The sequence below is a fragment of the Gracilinanus agilis genome, chromosome 4 (genome assembly GCF_016433145.1).
Source record: "Gracilinanus agilis isolate LMUSP501 chromosome 4, AgileGrace, whole genome shotgun sequence".
NCBI lineage: Eukaryota > Metazoa > Chordata > Mammalia > Didelphimorphia > Didelphidae > Gracilinanus > Gracilinanus agilis.
Genome location: NC_058133.1, coordinates 173174903 through 173196369, shown reverse-complemented (window position 1 = coordinate 173196369; position 21467 = coordinate 173174903). Strand labels below are relative to the sequence as shown.

At 35.8% G+C, this 21467-nt stretch overlaps 1 protein-coding gene across 1 annotated transcript in view; it reads left to right on the top strand.

Moving 5' to 3' along the window:
• Window positions 1-79: 79 nt before the first annotated feature.
• Window positions 80-21467, top strand: part of USP32 (ubiquitin specific peptidase 32) — a 282076-nt gene continuing 260688 nt past the window's right edge. The window contains exon 1 of the mRNA XM_044676716.1: window positions 80-348. Coding sequence (XP_044532651.1) covers window positions 291-348 — 58 coding nt within the window. The 5' untranslated portion in view covers window positions 80-290. The remainder of the gene's footprint in view (window positions 349-21467) is intronic.

Below are 21467 nucleotides of genomic sequence, written 5' to 3'. Positions count from 1 at the left end.
GGGGGGGCGGGGGGAGTGTGGGAGCGGGGTCACGTGACTCAGCATGGAGGCGGTGGCGGCGGTGGCGGCAGTGGCGGCGGCAGCGGCTGGACTGGCGACGGTACTGGCGGCGGCCGGGAGGAGCCGCCGGTCCAGGAGCCGCACTTGTTAGTGTGTGCGTGTGTGGGTGCGCCTCGAAGGGGCGGAAGGACGGGGGACGAGGACACCGTCACCGGGGACTACGACGAGGAGAAAGCAGGGACGGGGGGCGCTATCAGGCTCCGACCCCCGGCCGAGGGGATGAAGGGAGTATGGGCGCCAAGGAGTCACGGATCGGATTCCTCAGCTACGAGGAGGCGCTGAGGAGAGGTGAGGGGGGAGGGGCCGGGCCTGGGGAGGGCACAGGAGAGAGGGGACACCCACCCCCTTTCCCCACAGTTCAGGGAGCAAGAGGTGAGGGAGCGTTGTCCGTCTGAGGGAAAGGTTGAGAGGGCGAGCAGTCTTAGAGCAGGGGCCGACTCCCCTTCGAGAGGGGATTGGCGAGGGTATTGGGGCCTTATCGCTGAGGAAAGGGAATCCTACACTCGTGACTGGGAAGGAGACTGCCCATCCTCTCCGATGATGTTCTCTTGGAAATGTTAGGGGAAATCCCTCTTCTCGTTTCCCCCCAATCTTTCAGCTTCTTTAAGCTCGTCCCCTAGTCCTATGTCTCCTCCTGCCTGGTTCCTTAACCTAAGTGGCAGCGGTGAGTCTCTCTTCTCGTGCAAGAATGCTGCCAAAGCTCTCTCCTTTTGTCGGTAGAAACGCCTCTTATCGGGGCTTCTTTTCTCGGGCTTCTTCTGGGCCCTTATCTGTCACTTGGGAGCTCTCTCCTGTGCACTATCATCATCCACTCTCGCTTCCCCCTCCTCCCCGCCTCCTTCTCCTCCTTGCTGCTGGCAGTGATAAGGACACCCTGAAATTAAGTTGTGTGTTTGAGGTGAGATGAGGCTGGACAGCTGATGCTGCCACAAGATCCTGATCTTATGTTACATTCTCCTGCAGACGTTGGCCTTTGCCTTTTTACTGCACTTGCCTTCTCTCTTCCACTAGTGTTAAAATGGCATTCGGAAATCCTGTATTTTGATGTTATGCTATGCACCTTTCAGAGCCCAGGCTTGCTGTTATTAACAGTTCTTGGCCTGTATTTTCTTGGCATATATGTGGTTGTTAACGCTCCCAGCACCAGTACCATTTGTCATACTGGCTCCATTCGTGTTTTGTAGTGCACACCTTAACTGGAAATAATTGTTGCTTAGTTTAGAGCCTCTATATGGTTATTTTTCTCATGGTTTGGCTTTTGTATTTTTATTTCTCCTCGACGCTTAATGTTTTTTTTTTTTTTTTTTGTAAAAAGGTATGGCAGAAACTTGCCATTTTGGTTGTTGGACATTAGACTGCTAACAGGTTCATAAGGCAGGAAACTAGCTATCCTTCTAGGTTCTCCTGTCAGTGTCCAAGGACATATAAGATTTGGATGAAATACAAAGTAAATTTAAACTTGATTATGTTTTGTTTAATCTGGTTAAAAATGAACTTTTGCAAATATGTCAGAAGGTGGAGGATGGCCTCAGAGAACCGTACTTGACACTGTCTAGAAGATATGGATATGGTTGTAGAGTAAAAGTTTTTTTAATGTCAGAATAGTAAAGAGCTCCTTTCTTTTTTTGAGGTAATATTTTAGCTTAATGACCAGCTTTAGTCTCATTTTTTAAAAAAAAATTAGTAGTCCAAATTCTTGATGTGTTTTCAGCCCCAGTAGTGTAGTCATTTCCTGGATGCTATTGGAGCTTTACAGGTCTGGCCTCAATTAGACAGTAGCTTGCAAGGAGTGAAAAAATCAATCAGACTGATTTAAAGATTCCTTCAGAAATCTATTGTTTCTCAAGTTTGAAGCTGTGAAGACTACTGTACCTGATATTTTTTAAACAAAGCTTGAAAATAGAGTTTTATCCAGCTGTTACCCATATAATTTAACAAATTTTACTTCCACTGCTGAAAGGTTAATCTTTGGATTAAAGGTAATAAATAGTTTGTATATTTGACCGAAGGCAAATTATATTGATCAGCTTGTATATCTGCAGGTCTTTCTACAATCTACTGTGAAACATCTTTATGAATTTTAAATACTATATTTGAAAATATAGGAAAAATTTATATTAGTGTAAATAAGAACCTTAGTTTTATTTTTTAAGTAGGTCTTTTTTTTAAGTTTGATACAATTTATTACCATCTAGTAAATGTCATGCTTTTCCTGTTATTTCAATTAGACTAGGACTCTGTGAAACTTGATGGATTGTTTTAAGTGTTCTTATTTGTTAAAAAATGTTTGAAGAACTCTTCTTGAGTACGTGAGTTATTTAAACTAGGTGCTAAATTTATCTCTTGCTTATGTTATATTTTTCTTTGTTTTTGCAGAAACTATCGGCACTATGTCAATAATTGTAGCCAGTTGAAGGAAATTTAGATTGATAACTTGGTAGTGAATGCGTGATCTTTTTTCACTTTTGCTTTACCTGAGAGTATTGATTGTAGAATGACTGTGGCCCAAGTAACCGTTAGGGAATGAAGTTTTAAACCTTGCCTTCTGTCTCAGAATCAATTGGTTCCAAGGCAGAAGAATGGTAAGAGTTAGGTAGTGGGGATTAAGTGACTTGCTCTTTGTCACACAGCTAGGAAATACCCGAGATTAGATTTGAATCCAGGATCTCCTGTCTCCAGTCCTGGCTCTCAATTTACTGAGCCAACTAGCTGCTCCCAATGATAGAACTTTTTAAAGCACTTGAGGTCTAATAGTTGAGGATAATTTTTCTTAGGTATCATCTGCATATTGAATAAGCTCCCAAACTTATGAACCCCTAGCTTTTATTTTGCCTTGAGTTATTCATACTTATCCTACCTGAGATTAAGCATGTAATAAAAAAGCTAACAATACTTTTAGGTAGCTGATACATGTAGTATGTGTTATTTGTCTTTCCTTGAATTCTTTAAAATATGCCAGCTTGTTCTTAGGGAATGAACTTTTAAAATAGAAGGATACTGTAAACAAGAGAACTCTCTAAAATGTATATAAAAAATTCAGAGATGTGAGGGAAACTAAGATCATCCAATTCAAACTCTCCATTTTCTCTCTCTCTTTTTTTTTTTTGTGCTTTCCTCATCTTCTGTCCCTTTCTCAATACACTAAAGGAAAGTTATGAAGTTTACTTGTGACAGTTAACTGATTTAAAATAGTTTTTAACTAATTAACCTGTGGTAATAGAATTTAAAAGATATTTTTCTTTCTCCTTTAAGATCCTTAATGTCTTAAAATCCTTAATAAGGTACTTATTTCTTCCAAGAACTGGGTAATTAAAATAAACCATGTGCCAAAAATATTTATGTTCCCAAGTGACAATATTTTTTCCAACATTTCAAGAATTCATTAGTATCCCATGTTTAGCTTTTTTATCCTTAATCAAATCCTTATCATGGGGTAATGAGTACTAAAACTTTACTTTCTGTTCCTGGCTTGCTCTGGCACTTGATAAAATGTGTTGTATGCTTGTGGTTTCTCTCCCAAGCATCTCCTCTCTATAAGGACATGAATATTGGCTTTGAGGGAAACTGTTGCCTATGCTAAAGTTTAAGAAGACCTGTTTGAAAAGTTTTTGTTTCTACATTATGTTCCATATACATTTAGATCTTTGTAAGTCCTTTTCTTTTAAGGAGGGACCTGGGAAGTGTTTGACCACAAGAAGGCAGTTGGTCCTTTACAAGTCATGTTACAGAAGAAAAAATTGCAATAGTTTTTGTTGTTTTCTGTGTAAAAGGTAATATAGCATTCCTCACTATATTATCTCTTTCTGGTGTAATTATACATAACAACTTTGCTGTCTGTTACATGCAATCAATCATCAATTAATAGAGAAGCATTTATTAAAGCTTACTGTATTCTAGGCACTGTGCTAACGACTGAGGATACAAAGAAAGGCAAAAAAAAAAAATAAATTCTCCAAACAAAAATTGTAGCCCATGTTCTCCTGGAGTGTACATCCTAATGGAGAAAGACAACATGTAAATATCTTGGAACATTTGAGATATATGCAGAATATGTGAAGATAATCTGAAAAGGGAAGTGTATCTGGAGGGACCAGGAAAGGCCTCCTCTAGAAAGTGGCAGTTTAGAAAGTTTAGTCCCGAAGGAAATGAAAGAATGGGGTGGAGGTGAGGGAACAGAGTATTACAATCATGGTGGACCCATTGCCAAGGCATGGAGTATTGTGATTGAAGAATTGTAAACAGACACATTGTATCTGAATCTTGGAATACTTGAGAGGGTTGAGTTTAAGTTGATTGGAAAGGTAGGAAGGGGCTACTCAGTAATGATGAGCTTAAAAATGCCAAACTGAGGACTTTATATTTGATCCTAGAGATGATAGAGAGTCATTGGAGTTGCCTGAGCTGGGAGTGATGAATTGGTCAGACTTATTACACTTTAGAAGAAGAATCACATTGGTGGCTGAATGGAAGATATGTTGGATTGGCTGAGTGACTAGGCAGCAAGAGTTCAAAGGTTATTTTAGTATTAGGCAGGAGGTGATGAGGACCTGAACTAGGCTCTTTAAGTGGAGAGGAGGGAGATGTGTAGGTAGAAATGATAAGATTTGGTTATTGATTGTATGTGTGGGGTGAATGAAGTACTTATGTGCCAGGTCCTGTGCTAATAAGCACTGGAGATACAAAGAAAGACCCAAGCATGGTCCTGTACTCCTAGAGCTCACTTTTAACATGCAAATACTAGATATTACTATTTAAATGGAAAGGTAGAAACTGAAAGAAGAAGGAGGTAAAAGTGGGAAGAAAGGAAAAGGCTCCTTGATGAAGGTTGGAATTCAGCTGTCTTGAAGGAAGCCAGGAGGAGGAGTTGAGGGAGAAGATTCTAGGTAGGAAGTAAGAGTTATTTGAACTATCTTAAAGTATACTATGGAGGTATGAAGGCAGAATTGTGGGAGAGTATTTCAAGCATCAGAGAGAGCTAGTGAAAAGTTAGGGAGTTGGGAAATGGATTGCCCTGTGTGAAGAACAGCAAGAAGGTCAATGCAGTTAGATCTTAAGGGTACCTACAGGGGGGGGAATAAATTATAAGAAGACTGGAAAGGGTGAGATTGTAAGGGACTTTAATGCCAATTTTCATATTTATCCTGGATTAGTCCAATTATTTTTTCTTTCTTTAAAAAAACACAACTTCCATCTTAGAATCAATACTGCATATTCTTTCCAAGGCAGAAAAATGTGAAGGCCTAGGCAGTGGGGATTGTGACTTGCCCAGCGGTCACACAGCTAGGAAGTATCTGGGGTCAGAACCTAGGACCTCCTTTCTCAAGGCCTGCCTCTCAATCCACTGAGCTACTTAGCTGCCCTTAGTCCAGCTTTTTTCTCTACCAGTAATTCTCTATTTATAGGAAGACATTTGTATGACAGAATAAATAGTGTTGAACTTGGAGTCAGGAAGCCCTGAGTTTGAATCCTGTCTCAGACTCCTGGCTATATGACCCTAGGCAAGTTGCTTGAAATTTTCAAGTCTCAGTTTCTTTGTAAAATGAGGATAATAATAGCACCTACCTTTCAAGATTGTGGTGAGGGTCAAATGAGATAACATGTTTAAATCTCTTTACAAACTTTAAAGCACTATATAAATTATCATCATCATCATCATCATCCATCTCTTGAATTCTAGTCCAGGACCAAAAAAGCATCTCAAACAAAATGTTCTGTAGTCTCTCAAACACATGTCCAGAACAGAACTTAATTATTTTTCTTCCTAAATCCACCTCGCTTCTCAGGTTTCCTGTTACTATGGAGGATGATAACTATCATTCCCAGTGTCACTTAGACCCTACAGTCTCAGTGTCATTCTTGAATCCATACTTGAACTCACCTCTGTTATTAAACCCTGTTTCTACTGTCATAAAATCTTGATACTTTTTGATATTGGCACTCAAAACTGCATTCCTGGACTACTGAAATAGTGCCATGCTTGATCTCTCAGCCTTAAATCTTTCCCCACTTCATTGTCCTCCACTTAGCTGGCAAAGTGGTTTTTACTAAAGTGCAGGTCTGATAGCCTTACTCAAATTCTTGTGGCAAGTTGTTCTCTTTGGCATTCCCATGCTCTCCTACCTTATTTCTGCTTCCTGCCTTTCCTGCCCTTATTTGAAATTCAGATCAAATACCACCTTTTACAAGGGACCTCTCCTGTCTCTTCCCTTTTCCTCATTCTCCTCCTCCAAGATTACTTTCCTTACATGTAAAATTTTCCCTCATTAAAATATGTGAGTTCCTTGAGGTCAGGGACTCCATTTTTGCCTTTCTTTGTATCCAAAGCATTTAGCACAGGGTCTAGCACATATTAAGTGCTTAATAAATTCTTATTGACTTATAGTTTACTGGGAACCGAAGGTGATGTGATCAGTCCCATGCTTAGAGAAATCACTTTGGCAGCTGAATAGTGGATAGATTGAATTTGGAGATACTTGAGGCAATCTCTGTAAGTAGTTAACACTTAGTTTAGTATTTAGATTCTTATTGACTTATAGGTTAAAATAGGTAGTATTTAAACAAATAAATATTTAAATAGTTAATATCAGTAATTCCTGATAACTAATAATATCATATAATTCAGTTTTTTTCAGTTATGTCTGACTCTTCGTCAACCAGTTTGGGGTTTTCTTGGCAAAGATATCAGAAAGACTTGCCATTTCCTTCTCCAGTTAATTTTCTGTGTGAGGAAACTGAGACAAACAGGGTGAAGGGACTTGCCCAGTTCAGCACTATCCATTGTGCTACCTAGCTGCCTCCATATAACTAACATTTTATGAAATCTAGATGACTTCTGCTTACCCAAGGTTTTGGTCACTGAGTTTAATAAAACTCATTTTAAAATAACTTTTGAGAGCTAGTTTTCTGTAGTGTATTGAGACTGAGTTAGAGTCTGGATTACAAGATTATTCCTTTTTTATTTTTTTTTTCCTAAGGCAAGTCAATACTTTAATGTAGAATTTGTTAATCACAGTAGACTTCTTTCAAATTAGTATGGGCTGGCGAATTTCTGTTAGGGTCACTCTATGAGATAATATGGGAGATCCTCCTCAAAACTGAAGACCAGATAGTTATGATAAAAAGGGGGGAAAAGTAGGACAAATTAAAATTAGTCTGCTTACAGATACAACCATTTTGTGCTTGAATCAATCAACAGTTTTTTAGAAACTTAAAAATTCAGAACTTAAACACCAAAAAGCGTTTCTACACGCAAAACAGAACATACAAAGAAGCTTTTATATGAAATTATGAATCTCCATTTTATATGCTTGCTTAAAAAAATAATAAAATGGCTATCCCTTTTTGTATCACTATTGCCATAATACGTGACTCCAGTTAAAAACTAAAAAAAAGAGCAGGAAAAATCCTCAGACAATATTTATCAAGCAGTTACTATGTTTCAGGCACCACATTAAACTTAGGGTATGTAAAGAAAAAGCAAGAACAGTTCCTGCCCCCATGAAACTTAAATTTTTTTTTTGCATCAGGTTTCAATTTTATTGAATAAAGCACATAGAAAAATTCTTATCTCCTATTAGATTTGAGCAAAATGAACAAAAAATAGGTGTTTTCAGTTATTTAGAGGTAGACAAATATACATGTTGCTGTTATTATCATATACATTATGATAATTTGGTTAATGATTTTCTGAAATCTTGGTTTCCCTTCCTTGATGAAAACATATCAAGAAGACTCTAGGAGTTTGGGTATTAGTGGAACTTAAATATTTTTTTTTCTTTTTTAATAAAACCCTTACCTTCCATCTTGGAGTCAATACTGTGTCAATATTGGCTCCAAGGGAGAAGAGTGGTAAGTGTGACATAGATGAATATCCAGCAGAAGAGACTGAGGAGTGGTGAGGCTTGTAGGAGTCTTCCAGAGTGAGCAAGTGCAGAAAAGAAGATGATCACATGTCAGATACTGCAGACCAATCTAGAATGATGAACCCTGAGAAAGGTTTATAGATTTGGCAATTAAGTGATTGTTAGTAACTTTGGAAAGAGGAGCTTCAGTTGAATGGTGGAGTGAGAAGCCAGATTGCAGATAGTTCAGAGAAGAGAGGAAACGAGGTTGCCAAATGTATACCGGTTTTTTAAGTTTAGCAGAAAAGAGGAGGAAGAATCTAGGATTTTAGTCAAGGTGGTAGAATTTAGTGAGGGAGTCTGGGGGAGTGAAGTTTGTAAGCCTCAGGGAAGAAGTCAGGAGGTAGGGAGGAGATGGAAGATTAGAGAGTGAGGATGACTACTAAAGATTGGAAAGGATGAAATCAAGAGTTCCTGTAGGATTATAACCAAAGTTGGCCTTTGCAAGGAGGAGGGCCATTTTTGCATTTGTAGTCAAGGAAGATATAGTGAGGGATGTGAGATGAAAAGGGGAGAAGAGGGAACTTTATGGAAATAGCCTTAGCTTTTTTTGTCTCCTGTGAGGCTGTAAACTGAGAAGGGTATACCTGAGAGGGAGGCTGGAGAACTGAAGAGAAGATTTGGAATAGCCTTTTTGATAAGTAGTAGATAAAGAGGAGTAGAAGGAATATTTCCGTTTTCAATAGGGGAGGCCCAGCTGAGATTAAGTGATAGAAAGGAGGGGAGCTAGACCTGCAGTTTCACAGATAGAGGGGGAAACTCCCTCTACCAATGTAGGTAGGCACTTTCTTTGCAACTTATAATTTGAGAGAATGGCTTAAAGGTATTGAGAAGTTGAGTGGACTTTCCAGTATATGTCACACATATATATATCACCAGTACATGTCAGAGGCATGACTTGAACTTCTTCCTGGTTCCCAGGCCAGCTTTCTATCTGCTATTCTATAACTGTTTCTCATCTGAGGTTACATAACATAAATTTGTAGTAAACTCAATCTGCATGATTTGTTGACTTCCTCCAGCTCCATTCAGGTAGGAGTAATCCAGGGAAAAGTAGAGGATAATATAGTAGCAATATGTCTTATAACTTGAAAATAGAAAACTGCTATTTTCTTATTTGCTTTCTTTTTTGTACAATTGGAAAAGTAGAAACAAACATAAAAAGAAGCTCATTGCATTGATGAATTCTAGATGTATTTCTTTTGGGATAAGCAGAAAGAGGTGACATCAATTCATGGTCAATAAGGACCCTGTTTACTGAATTGTGCAGCTGTTGTTGGTTTTCCTTGTTCTTTGTATCTTGCTTTTGTTTTTGGACACAGGGCCTTCATAGTGGCACAATACCCAGGGCGGCTTTCCAAAAAAAAAAAAAAAATTGTTTAAGTAACAAAGAGTTGTAATTGTGGTGACCAGCAAATTCCGTATTTGACATTATGAGGTGTTTAATAAGGAAAAGAAAGGAGAGAATTTATATTATATTATAATATAACTACTAGGAATACTATCAGTAGTTGAGATGAGTCACAGGCAAGGTATATAACCATGGAGAAGCTGCTGCATTTTTTTTTTTTTAGTACCCCTATGAGACTAATGCCAAGTATTTTTTCTTTTTTGATGCGTTAATACAAATTACCAGAGTGGTAGATAGATTTATTTATGGAGAAGACAATAATTTACTTGATTTAGAAGATAATGGTAAGTGAACCTTACTCAGATTTCTTTAACTATATCTGGGAAGTATGGCTTCTATTTTTAGGCCTAAAATTGTTACTGCTTTTGACTTTTTGACTTTGTGGTAGTTGTGATTTAAGTTTAACTACCTAAACTCTGATTGATGCATAACATAGAAAATTCTATTTGTTGCTTTCAAAGACAACTCTTAATTTTGCTTATTAAGGTAGTACTACATGAGTTTTTTTACCCAAGAGAAATTTAAGAGAAATTCCAGCTGTGAAGAAAGAAAATCAGTTTTTCAACAACTGGAGGCATTATGGTACTGGGGGAAAAGTACTAGAGTTGGAGTACAGAGGCCCTGCATTTGATTCTTAACCAAGGTCCAGATACATAGTTTCCTTCTTTTTGCTCCTTGTCCCCTGAGGAGAAGGTCTAGATAAATTATCCTTTGTTTTTTTTTTTAATTTTAAACATTTATTAATATTCATTTTTAACATGGTTACATGATTCATGCTCCTACTTTCCCCTTCACCCCCTACATTCCCCCCACCCATGGCCGACACACATTTCCACTGGTTTTATCATGTGTCCTTGATCAAGACCTATTTCCAAATTGTTGGTAGTTGCTTTGGTGTGGTAGTTTCGAGTCTACATCCTCAATCATGTCCACCCCAACCCTTTCGTTCAAGCAGCTGTTTTTCTTATATGTTTCCTCTCCTGCAGTCCTTCCTCTGGATGTGGGTAGCGTTCTTTACCATAAATCCCTCAGAATTGTCCTGGGTTTTTGTATTGCTGCTGGTACAGAGGTCCATTACATTCGATTTTACCATAGTATATCAGTCTCTGTGTACAGTGTTCTTCTGGCTCTGCTCCTTTCACTCTGCATCAGTTCCTGGAGGTCATTCCAGTTCACATGGAATTCCTCCAGTTTATTATTCCTTTGAGCACAATAGTATTCCATCACCAGCATATACCATAATTTGTTCAGCCATTCCCCAATTGAAGGGCATACCCTCCTTTTCCAGTTCTTTGCCACCACAAAAAGCACAGCTATAAATATTTTTGTCTGTTTATCTATGATCTCTTTGGGGTACAAACCCAACAATGGTATAGCTGGATCAAAGGGCAGGCATTCTTTTATAGCCCTTTGAACATAGTTCCAAATTGCCAGCCAGAATGGTTGGATCAGGTCACAACTCCACCAGCAATGCATTAATGTCCCAATTTTGCCACATCCCCTCCAGCATTCATTACTCTCCCCTTCTCTCATTTTAGCCAATCTGCTAGGTGTGAGGTGATACCTCAGAGTTGTTTTGATTTGCATTTCTCTAATTATTAGAGATTTAGAGCACTTTCTCATGTGCTTATTGATACTTTTGATTTCTTTACCTGAAAATTGCCTATTCATGTCTCTTGCCCATTTATCAATTGGAGAACGGCTTGATTTTTTTATACAATTGATTTAACTCCTTGTATATTTGAGTAATTAGACCCCTGTCAGAGTTTTTTGTTATATTTTTTCCCAATTTGTTGTTTCCCTTCTGATTTTGACTACATTGTTTTTGTTTGTATAATCAAAACCATTTAATTTACATTTTGTAATTTTCTCTAACTCTTGCTTGGTTTTAAAGTCTTTCCTTTCCCAGAGATCTGACAAGTATACTATTCTGTGTTCACTTAATTTATTTATAGTTTCCCTCTTTATATTCAAGTCATTCACCCATTCTGAATTTATCTTGGTGTAGGGTGTGAGATGTTGATCTAGACCTAATCTCTCCCATATTGTTTTCCAAATTTCCCAGCAGTTTTTGTCAAATAGTGGATTCATGTCCCAAAAGTTGGGCTCTTTGGGTTTATCATACACTGTCTTGCTGATGTCATTTACCCCACGTCTATTCCACTGATCCTCCTCTCTGTCTCTTAGCCAGTACCATATTGTTTTTTTTTTTTTTTTAAATTTTAAACCCTTAACAGTTCTGTGTATTGACTTATAGGTGGAAGATTGGTAAGGGTAGGCAATGGGGGTCAAGTGACTTGCCCAGGGTCACACAGCTGGGAGTACCATATATATATATATTTTTTTTAAACCCTTAACTTCTGTGTATTGACTTATAGGTGGAAGAGTGGTAAGGGTAGGCAATGGGGGTCAAGTGACTTGCCCAGTGTCACACAGCTGGGAAGTGTTTGAGGCCGGATTTGAACCTAGGACCTCCCGTCTCTAGGCCTGGCTCTCAATCCACTGAGCTACCCAGCTGCCCCTACCATATTGTTTTGATGACTGCTGCTTTATAGTAGAGTTTAATATCTAGTACTGCTAGGCCCCCTTCCTTCACATTTTTTTTCATTATTTTCCTTGATATTCTTGATCTTTTGTTATTCCAAATGAAATTTGTTATAGTTTTTTCTAATTCAGTAAAGAAGTTTTTTGGTAGTTTGATAGGTGTGGCGCTAAATAGGTAAATTAATTTGGGTAGAATGGTCATTTTTATTATGTTAGCTCGTCCTACCCATGAGCAACCAGTGGCTTTCCAGTTGTTTATATCCTTTGTTTTTGAGGGAAATGAAAGGTGCTGAAGAGAACTAAGGCAAAGTTGTTAGGGTTCTCTCAGAATGTTAAAGTAAGATTCCAGCAAACTTAATTACCTTTTATATTCAAAAGCTACAAAAGCACATAAATACATTTTATTTGTTGAAAAAAAAGACTTATTAGTTTTTTAGACTAGTAATTTCCTAATATATTCCTCATGTTGAACCTTTCCTCTTGTAACAAAGAAAAACTTAAAACTGACAAAATAACTGACTGATAACATATGCAACCTTCTGCATCTAGAATAACTGAACTTTTAACTTAAGGGTTTATGTTTTTTATAGACACACACACACACACACACACACACACACACACACACACACACATATTAGGCATCTTCCACATTGTGACTTTCCCCATCACAGTTTAAGTGTACCTCAGGTTGGCATAAGAAATTATATGAGAATTTTTGGCGAGTTTTGTGGAAGCTGCAGACGACACAGAAAAAGTAATATAAACTCAGAAATGTATAAAATATATGTATACTACTGTATGATGTCTTACATATTTTTAATCTTTTAACACCATAAACATACACTGTAAACATCCCAAAAAAGAAAAAGAAAAAATTCAGACTTCTTTGTTACAAAGGGAGGGCCAAAATTTTTTTATTCTAATTTTCAAGATAGTAAGGGTACCATGTTTCTAACCTCCTCAGTGTGGAAACGGTTGCTTGTGTAATAGGATGAATGACATTTTGTTTATATATTGCTTAATTCAAATGTTTTTAGTTTTATTTTCTCTAAAATGTACTGAGTTGGCACCACACTTTACTCATGTAAACACTAAAGATGATTTTTTGTGATATTGAGTACTTAACTTTTGGTATGATAATAGGGTAAATTAATTTTCACCTCTAGTGATGATTTTTTTATTCAATATCTTTGTTGAATTCTGTATTAAAAAGAAAAGCCAGTTATACATAAAGAGACAGAGTAAGCTGCAGTTTCATGTATAGGCTTTCTTTCTGTTGTCAGTTTTATTTGAGGCTTAGTTTTAGAATACAGGGAAAAAAAACCTGTGATTTAATGCTTTACATGGATGACATACACACACACATACACATCCTATGTCTTGAATATGATATTATAATAGCATTATTAATCCTTATGTTACATAGGGGGAAAAAGTGAGGATTTGTGATTTGTTGAATATTTCTAGTGACTTGTTCTTAAAGCTGGGGATAGAATCCAGAGGGACAGTGTTCTTGTACACATCACTGTCTCTTTTCTGCTTAGGTAATATTTAATTAGATTTGGTTTGGTTGACTATTTTCATTTTTGTTTTTTCTCTTCCATCTTCTCCATGATCAAGGCTTTTTTATTTTCAGAGTTTTCTCACATCTCTTTTTCTCCCTGTTTTGGTTATTACTAATTTTTATTTCTTTAACCCATAAATGACCCCCTGTAAATAACTTTTTAACTTCTGCACATCAGCTGAACTCTGATCTCTGATCTGGTGGCTCTTGAGGTCCCTTCCAGAACTTTTTGTGTGTAGACTCATTCTTCAAGTTGCCAAGGCTTTTTTTGGATGAGAGACATTGTAAGTCAAACTTTGTTGAGCTCCACCCCTCTTGTAAGGCACCAATACTATGAGTTGAAAATACAAAGAAAGATGAATAATAGCAAGTCAGTCTCTGCTCTTTAGGAATTTATTAGAATATATTTTTGACATCATTGGGCTTGTGTATTAGAACTCTCTCCAGACCGCAGAGTAAACCTTTGAAGGGAACTTGTTATTTCTAATGCGTTATCTGCTGCCATTAGTTGTAAAACATATCACATTTTGGATATGTTTTTAGATACAGTTTTTGGAATCTATTGGTGAACTGCAACTTCTGTAGGTAACATTGGGGCAGCTTGGTCCAGTCTTTTTGTTAATAAATTTGCATTAGCCAACCATTAGAAGTTATTCAGTATAATTTTAGAAATGCTGATTAGGGATTATCACCACACAGTTGCTTTGGGAAGGGCAAAATTTTTATTTTTCTTCCTTGATTTGGAAATAAGTAAATAGTTACCCGATGTTGGGAATATTTTTGCATTATTTGAGCAATGCTACAGAAGAGATAGAAATTGAAGGCAGTCAGTGAAGATGATTGCCAATAAATATATTTAGATAATGAAAAGTCATTAGTGGGCAGTGAATAAAGCTTTCCCCTGTATAAATTTTATTCTGTTGTTCTTATATTTTTCAGTAGAACTAAGTTGGTGATATGTTTGGGAAATGGGAGAAAAATGATGAATGAGAAGAATAGTAAAAATAATGTGGCAAATTATTTTGGTGTAGACATTGTTTGACTCATGGTATTTACCTGATTCCCCCTGACTTATGAATAATGCTATTTAAGTTCAGTGCCAAGGCATTTGAATTGGTAAAGTTTTTAGGACTGGTCTTAGAAAAAAGAGAAAGATCTCCCAATTAGTCAAAAAACATTTTTTAAGCATCTACTATGTGCCAGGCACTTTGGTAAAGGCAGGGGATACAAAAAAAGTAAAAGCATAATTCCTATTTACACACTTCTAGGAACCCCCAATGTAATAGGAGAGACAACAAGCAAAGACAAGCCTATATAAGGATCAATTGAAAATAATTAAAAAGAAGACACTAGAAACACAACTGTTAGTACAAGGATTTGTATCATTCTAGTTACAGTGAAATGTCTCTGTGCTGCACTTAAACTTGCTTAAGAGTCAAGTTTTATGCAGGAGGGAACATGCTTTGCCTTAAGTACTGAATGTGTATCATATTTATGAGTATAGTGAATACTTGTTAGGGTAAGTAAAAGGCAAAGGATGGAAGTGCACATCCATTATGTAAAATTCATATTTCTATATTATTTTTAAGAACTTTAAATTTCTAAAAACTTGACCATACTTTGTAATGTTTACTTTATTGTGAAATGGGAGATTCTTTTATTGCTTGGCATAGTGATCTAGGAATTTGTTACTTTTTTTGGTACTTTGGCTCTTGCTATTGTAGTTAGTTGTATTTGGTGTACTGCAAAATTTCAATCTTTTATATATCTATTTGATATTTCCTGTACTTAAGAACTATGAAAACATCTTTGTAAATTGTTTTTTTTTACTAAAAGGTGATTTAAATAATAAGATAATGAAATCTTTTGGCAAAATCTATATTTGATGGTATAAAAAATAATAGCTAGCATCATATAGTGATTTAAGATTTGCATAGTGCCAGGCAGCTAAGTGGGTCAGTGGATAGAGAGCCAAGCCTCGAAACAGGAGGTCCTGGGTTCAAATTTGACCTCACACACATGCTATCTGTGTGACCTTGGGCAAATCAGAACTTTTAACATTTTTTTAATCCTTTACTTTCTGCTTTAGTAACAACTCTAAGACAGAAGGGCTAGGCAGATGCCCAAGGTCACAGCTAGGAAGTGGCTGAGGTCAGATTGAACCCAGGTCTAACTCCAGGCCTGATGCTCTTAAATGTGAATGTTTTTATATTTTGCAGACTTTTGTTGGGATAAAAAAAGTAAACTGCCAGTTTGACATTTTTTTGTATTTTACAATATTAATTTAAAGTCAAGTTTTAGATTTGTTATTTTTGATGTCACTTTCTTGAGAATTTAAAGGTAACCACTATAATTACTGTAGCCTAATTAAAATTTAGAACAAATTATATTCTTTGATTTATAAATGATTTTGGTGACTGTAAAACTTACTAAAATTAAACATAATGAGCAGCAAAAAAAAAAAATCCACTGTGCCACCTAGTCCTCCCCCCGCCCCCCAAACACGAGGAGGGAAGCAGTTTGGACATGAGATTTGTCACTATATTTTAATATCAGTCTACTTGTTAGTCAATAAACATTTATTAAGTTCTTACTATGCACCAGGCATAGTATGTTAAGTGCTGGAGATACAGACAGTCTGCCCTCAAGGAGTTTATAGACTAATGGGAGAAGACAATACACAAGGAAGTTGAAAAGGGAAGAGAGAAAAGGTACCTGGCTTGGAGCTGGGTAGAGAAATTCAAAAGCAGTATATCTATTGAAAATGAGAAGACTGTGTTAAGTTCTCTTCTTACAAAGAGACTCTGGAGCCCATGACTTTGCCCACTTGTCAGAGGAGCAGAAGATACTAATGTGATATGGGTATCTGGCAGATTGTCTTGCAAGATAATAAAATTTCCCAGTGATAGAATCGAGGTACCTGACTTTTAAAATCAGCTTATTTTTTTACATTATTGTCATTTTATTTTTTGGTTATACTTAGTTTGTTTTACATCGCTTCATAATTTTTTATGATGTAATAATATTCCTTTAATGTGCTACAATTTATTCAGTTATTCCTGATAGATGAACCTTTACTTAGTTTCCATTTAAAAAAATTTATACCATAAGAAGTGCTGCTTTCTGGCATATATGACATCTTATTGTTTTTGACCTCCTTGAGGTATAAACCCAGTAGTGGGATCATTACAGAGAGGTGGGGTATGAATTCCAAATCATTTTCCAGAATTGTTTATTCTTATTCTTATTTTATTCTTGTTCTATTTATCTTATTATTATTTTTTCTAATAATTATTAAATTCCAGAAAATTTAGTTTTCATTGAAGACATTTGTGAATCTGAGTCCCCAGGACTTTTCCACCACTGACTAGTTTCATCTTTTATCTTCTTTAACCTTTTGAGTGGTATGAGGTGAAACTTCAGAATTGTTTCAGTTTTCATTTCTCTTATTATTACTGACTTGGGCTTTTATTTATTTGTTCATAGTTTGTTGACTTTTAAGTTTAGTAAGTAGATCATTTATTCAAGAATTTTTGCCCTTTGCCCATCAGTTCCAATGTTTAAACAGCATGTTTGATTGTATTCCATTTGCAAGGTTATTTGTACAAATGTGGTTAAGACACCACACTTTCTTCTATTGTTGGATGATCTTTATGGATATGACTATTGAAGTATTGTCCAAATGGTAGTTTATCTTGGAAACATAAGAATATCTGAGAAGAATTAAAATGGTGTCTCTTTGTGCTTAATAGTTAAGTGAATTATTATGATTTAGTTCCTTACTTTACTGGCCATTTCAGGGTGGTCTGGATGGAGCACCTAAAAAGTTTGAAAAAGAATTAAAGAGCTATAGTTTTAATTGGGGCTATAATAAAAGTTAGACACATCAAATTACATAATTAGTCTGGTGGCAGGTCCCCTCTTGTAAGCCCAGTGATCTTATATTTTTTGATTACTCTGTATTCTAATTTGTTTCAAAAATACATACTTGGCTGGGGACATTTAAAGGACTTCCGATAGTCAGTTTTTGAACCCTGCAGTCAAAAGAATTACTAGTAAAGGCCAGAAAGATTGAGCCAGGTGTGGAAAACCAGAGTAAAGACTCTAGACTAATAAGTTAAAACTTGTGGGAAATATTTGTGTATAGTTTCATTTAGGATATGCAGTCTCACAAATTGAGCACTTTAAGCAATAAACATACTTCTTAACAGCATCCTTTGAGAAGCTAGCTATATTAGAAATTGTCAGTACTTCCTGATACCAGGTGTTTTATTAGTTGGCAATGATGCTTTATAATTTCATATATTTAAGTAAAAATTCTTGGCAAAAGGGTAACAGACTAAAGTGATAGCCTAAAAACATATTGTTACCAAAATAAAAATATTGTTGAAGATTATCTTTACTTTGTGATTAATGTTTTTAATAACTACAAAACTGAAATACTTGTAGCTATGGCAACTTCAAAGGAATAATCTAGTTTTTTCTTTGTCTTCTAAAAATAAAAAGTGTCTATATTACAATTCTTTATCCCCCATTGGGCAAAGACAAAACTACACTACCTATTTTTTTGCCTAGTGATTTTGACAAACATCAATAAATATGAACATTTTTATATATAAAGAACAGAAAAAAGACTATTTATTAAGCCGTGGCTCTATTATGTACAACTTTACTGTCAGCGTATTTGAATAATTTATTCTAAGGTCCATTAATAAATAAAATGGACTCATTTTAGAGAATTAGCCTGGTAAGTGAAAATCTAATGGTAAAGCAGCATAGAATTTGCAAGGTATATTTGTTTTAAAATTTATTTTGCTGTACTCTTAGAATACCCATAGAAGTTAGATGACTTTTATTTTTATCTTTATTTTAGATTTTTCTTTTTATTATATATTTGACACTCAACAAACATGGACATTTTCATATACAAAGAACTAGAAAAAGGATTTTACATGATCCCATGAATCTGTTAATGCATGGCTTAACAAGAACAACAAAAAAATGTTAAATTAACATTTTCAGCACTTCTGGACCACAAGTTGCCACAAGCACTTTTTTCCACCCTGGATCTGTGACCAGGGTCCCCTGTGACTGCAAGCTCTGGTGTGCTAATATTCCTCTTTGGGCTGGGACTGCAACCTGGATCCACATTTGGATTATATTCCTGGGCGTTGTCTTTTCTGGGTCTAGTGTAGAGGGTGATCTATGGATCCTTTCAATGTCTATATTGCCCTCTTGCTGTGGAACTTCAGGGCAATTTTGCTAAGTAATATTTTTTCTGGAAAGGGGGCGGAAGGCCAAAAAAATTTGGGGACCACTGCGATAATAGTACGGGCAAGAAATGGATCAGGGCCCCTGTACTAGACAGGTTGTAGTATTAGAGAAGGGCTTATCTGGGAGAAATATGAAAGTAGAATCAACAAGCCTTTCGCACCTAATTAAATATTGGAGAAGAGTTGAGAGAGAGAGTGGTAAAATATGAAATGTAGACTGTAAACTCCATATAACTAGAATGGTGGTACCCTTAAAAGGAATAGGGATGTTAGGAGAAGCACCTGGAGGAAAAGATTAGAGGACAGGATAGAAATGATAAATGGTAAAGGAAATAAAAAAGGTCAGAAATGTGGGAGAATCAAAGAGAGTGATTTTCTCTCTCTTATACACACACACACACACACACACACACACACGCACGCACGCACGCACGAATGCGAAAGAATGAGTATCCAGGTCTTCCTGAGTGAGGGTAGAGTGAGGACTCAAGGATGATGTGACAGGGAGGATGATAGTATCATCCATTGTAATAGGAAAATTAGGAAGAAGGGAGAGTTAGGAGGGAAGATAGAGTCTAGTTCTAGACATGTTGAGTTTGAAATATCCAGGCAGTAATAGTGGATGTGAGACTTTTGAAGGTCAGGAGATTAGGTTTGGCCTGAATAAGTAGGTAAGAGAATGAATTGCATAGAGATGATAATTGAATTTTTTATAGCTGATAGCTGATAGATTACTAAAGGAAATAGTTGAGAGGGAGAAGACCTGAGAGTCTAGGACAAAGCCCTGGGAGACACCTTCCAATAGTGTGATCAAATGAACCTCTGCCAAAGGAAAAGGGGGAATGATTAGATAGAACAAGGACAGTAGTGTCATGGAAATCCAGAGAGAAGAAATAATTGAGCAAAATGATTTCAAATAATTTCCTTTGTTGTGAAACTTCTTTTCATTTTAACTGATAATTTAGTTTTCTTCTTAGTCAGATTACTTAATAATTTATTCTGTTAAACCTTTTTTATTTGTAAATACCAGCTCTTCATTTTATCTACTTTACTTTTTTTGTTTTCATTTTATCTTTGTTTTTCAGAATTTCAGAATTTCTGTTTAGTTGGAGTTTTTTATTTGTTTAAGAATTTTTTAAATAGTTACATGCCTGATTAATAATCTTATTTCTCTCTTTTGTTGATGAAAGAATTTAGTGGCATACATTTTCTCTTAAGGACTTTTTTAGATGCATTGCAAAAATTTAGTTGTGTCGTTTTGTTTTCATTTTTTATAATTTTCTTTCACATAGTAAATCTATTACAAATAACTGAGAAATATGTATATTTGGTACTCTCATTTAGTAGCTATCAGAATACTATAATTGACTTATACATTCAAAGATATATATATCTTTAATGGTTGTTAAAACGTAGTCTTGTGTAATCTTGATTATGTTTTCTTAGTACTTGTAAACTGCAGTATTTTTTCTTTGACTTAGATGGTCTGGTTTTGATTGATATTTCTGGTTTTTTCATTTTGGGGTTTCAGGAGGTGATGAGATTCTATTTTCTTTTTACTCTTTGGTTCTATTAGATTTAGGCAGTTTTGTGATTTCTTTCCTGTTTATCTTTTTGTTAAATTTGTTTAGTTCTGAAAAAGGCACATTGTTCTTCTTATAATTTTTGTTTCCATTTTTACTTTAATTCTTTTAAACTTTTCATTATTTAGATTCTTTGCTACTTGGAGCAATTGTTTCATTATTTGTGGTGTCTTTAAGTGTAATATAGTTAAACTGCTTATCTCTTTTTGCCATATCTCATTTTATAGTTGCTTTGTTTGAGGCTTTTCTGAATTTGACTGGAGCATGATAAATTAGGTTTTGCCCACTGATTTTAACTCTTGAGTCTTTGTTTCAAGTATATTTCTTATAAACACCACAGAGCTAGATTCTGCTTTCCAATATATTGTGCTGCCTTCTGTTTTTAGTTGAGTTCATCCTTTTCAGGTTTATGATTGTAATTACTAATTACATATTTTCCTCATCAGATTTTCTCAAATTCTTCCTGATTCCTCTTCTCCACTAAAGGAGGAGATATCAAAGTAGATATTTAAAAAAAAAAAAAAAAAGAAATCTGATCATCACTAGGCATCTAGATGTTGTGCTAGAGAATTGTACCAGGGTCAGGAAAACCCAATTTTTAAGTCTTGCTTTGGATACTTAATAGTTTTAGTGAGACTTTGTAAGTCACTTAACCATTCTCAGCTTCAGATTCCTCATCTATAAAATAGATATAATAATACTTGCCTGACAGGGTTGTTCTAAAGATCAAATAAGATTAAATACATATACATACACACATACATACAGTGCTTTGCAATCCTTAAAGCACTATATATAAACTGTTATTAATCTCTAATTAAAATAATGTGTTCTATTTTTCTCTTTTCAATTCTGTTTTCAATGATCTCTGTTTTTTCCTTGTGAATTCTTGAAATTTTACTCTTATTTTTTCCCCTGATGTTCTGTTAAAGATCTGTTTTGCTCCCACCCCCATACAATTATACTGTTTTTTGGGGTGAATTCTTTTTGGTTGTAAACTTTTCTTTTGCTTTGGGAACACCATATTCCAAGGTTATCTTTCTTTAATGGTTGTTAAAACATAGTCTTGTGTAATCCTGATTATGTTTTCTTAGTACTTGTAAACTGCAATATTTTTTCTTTGACTTA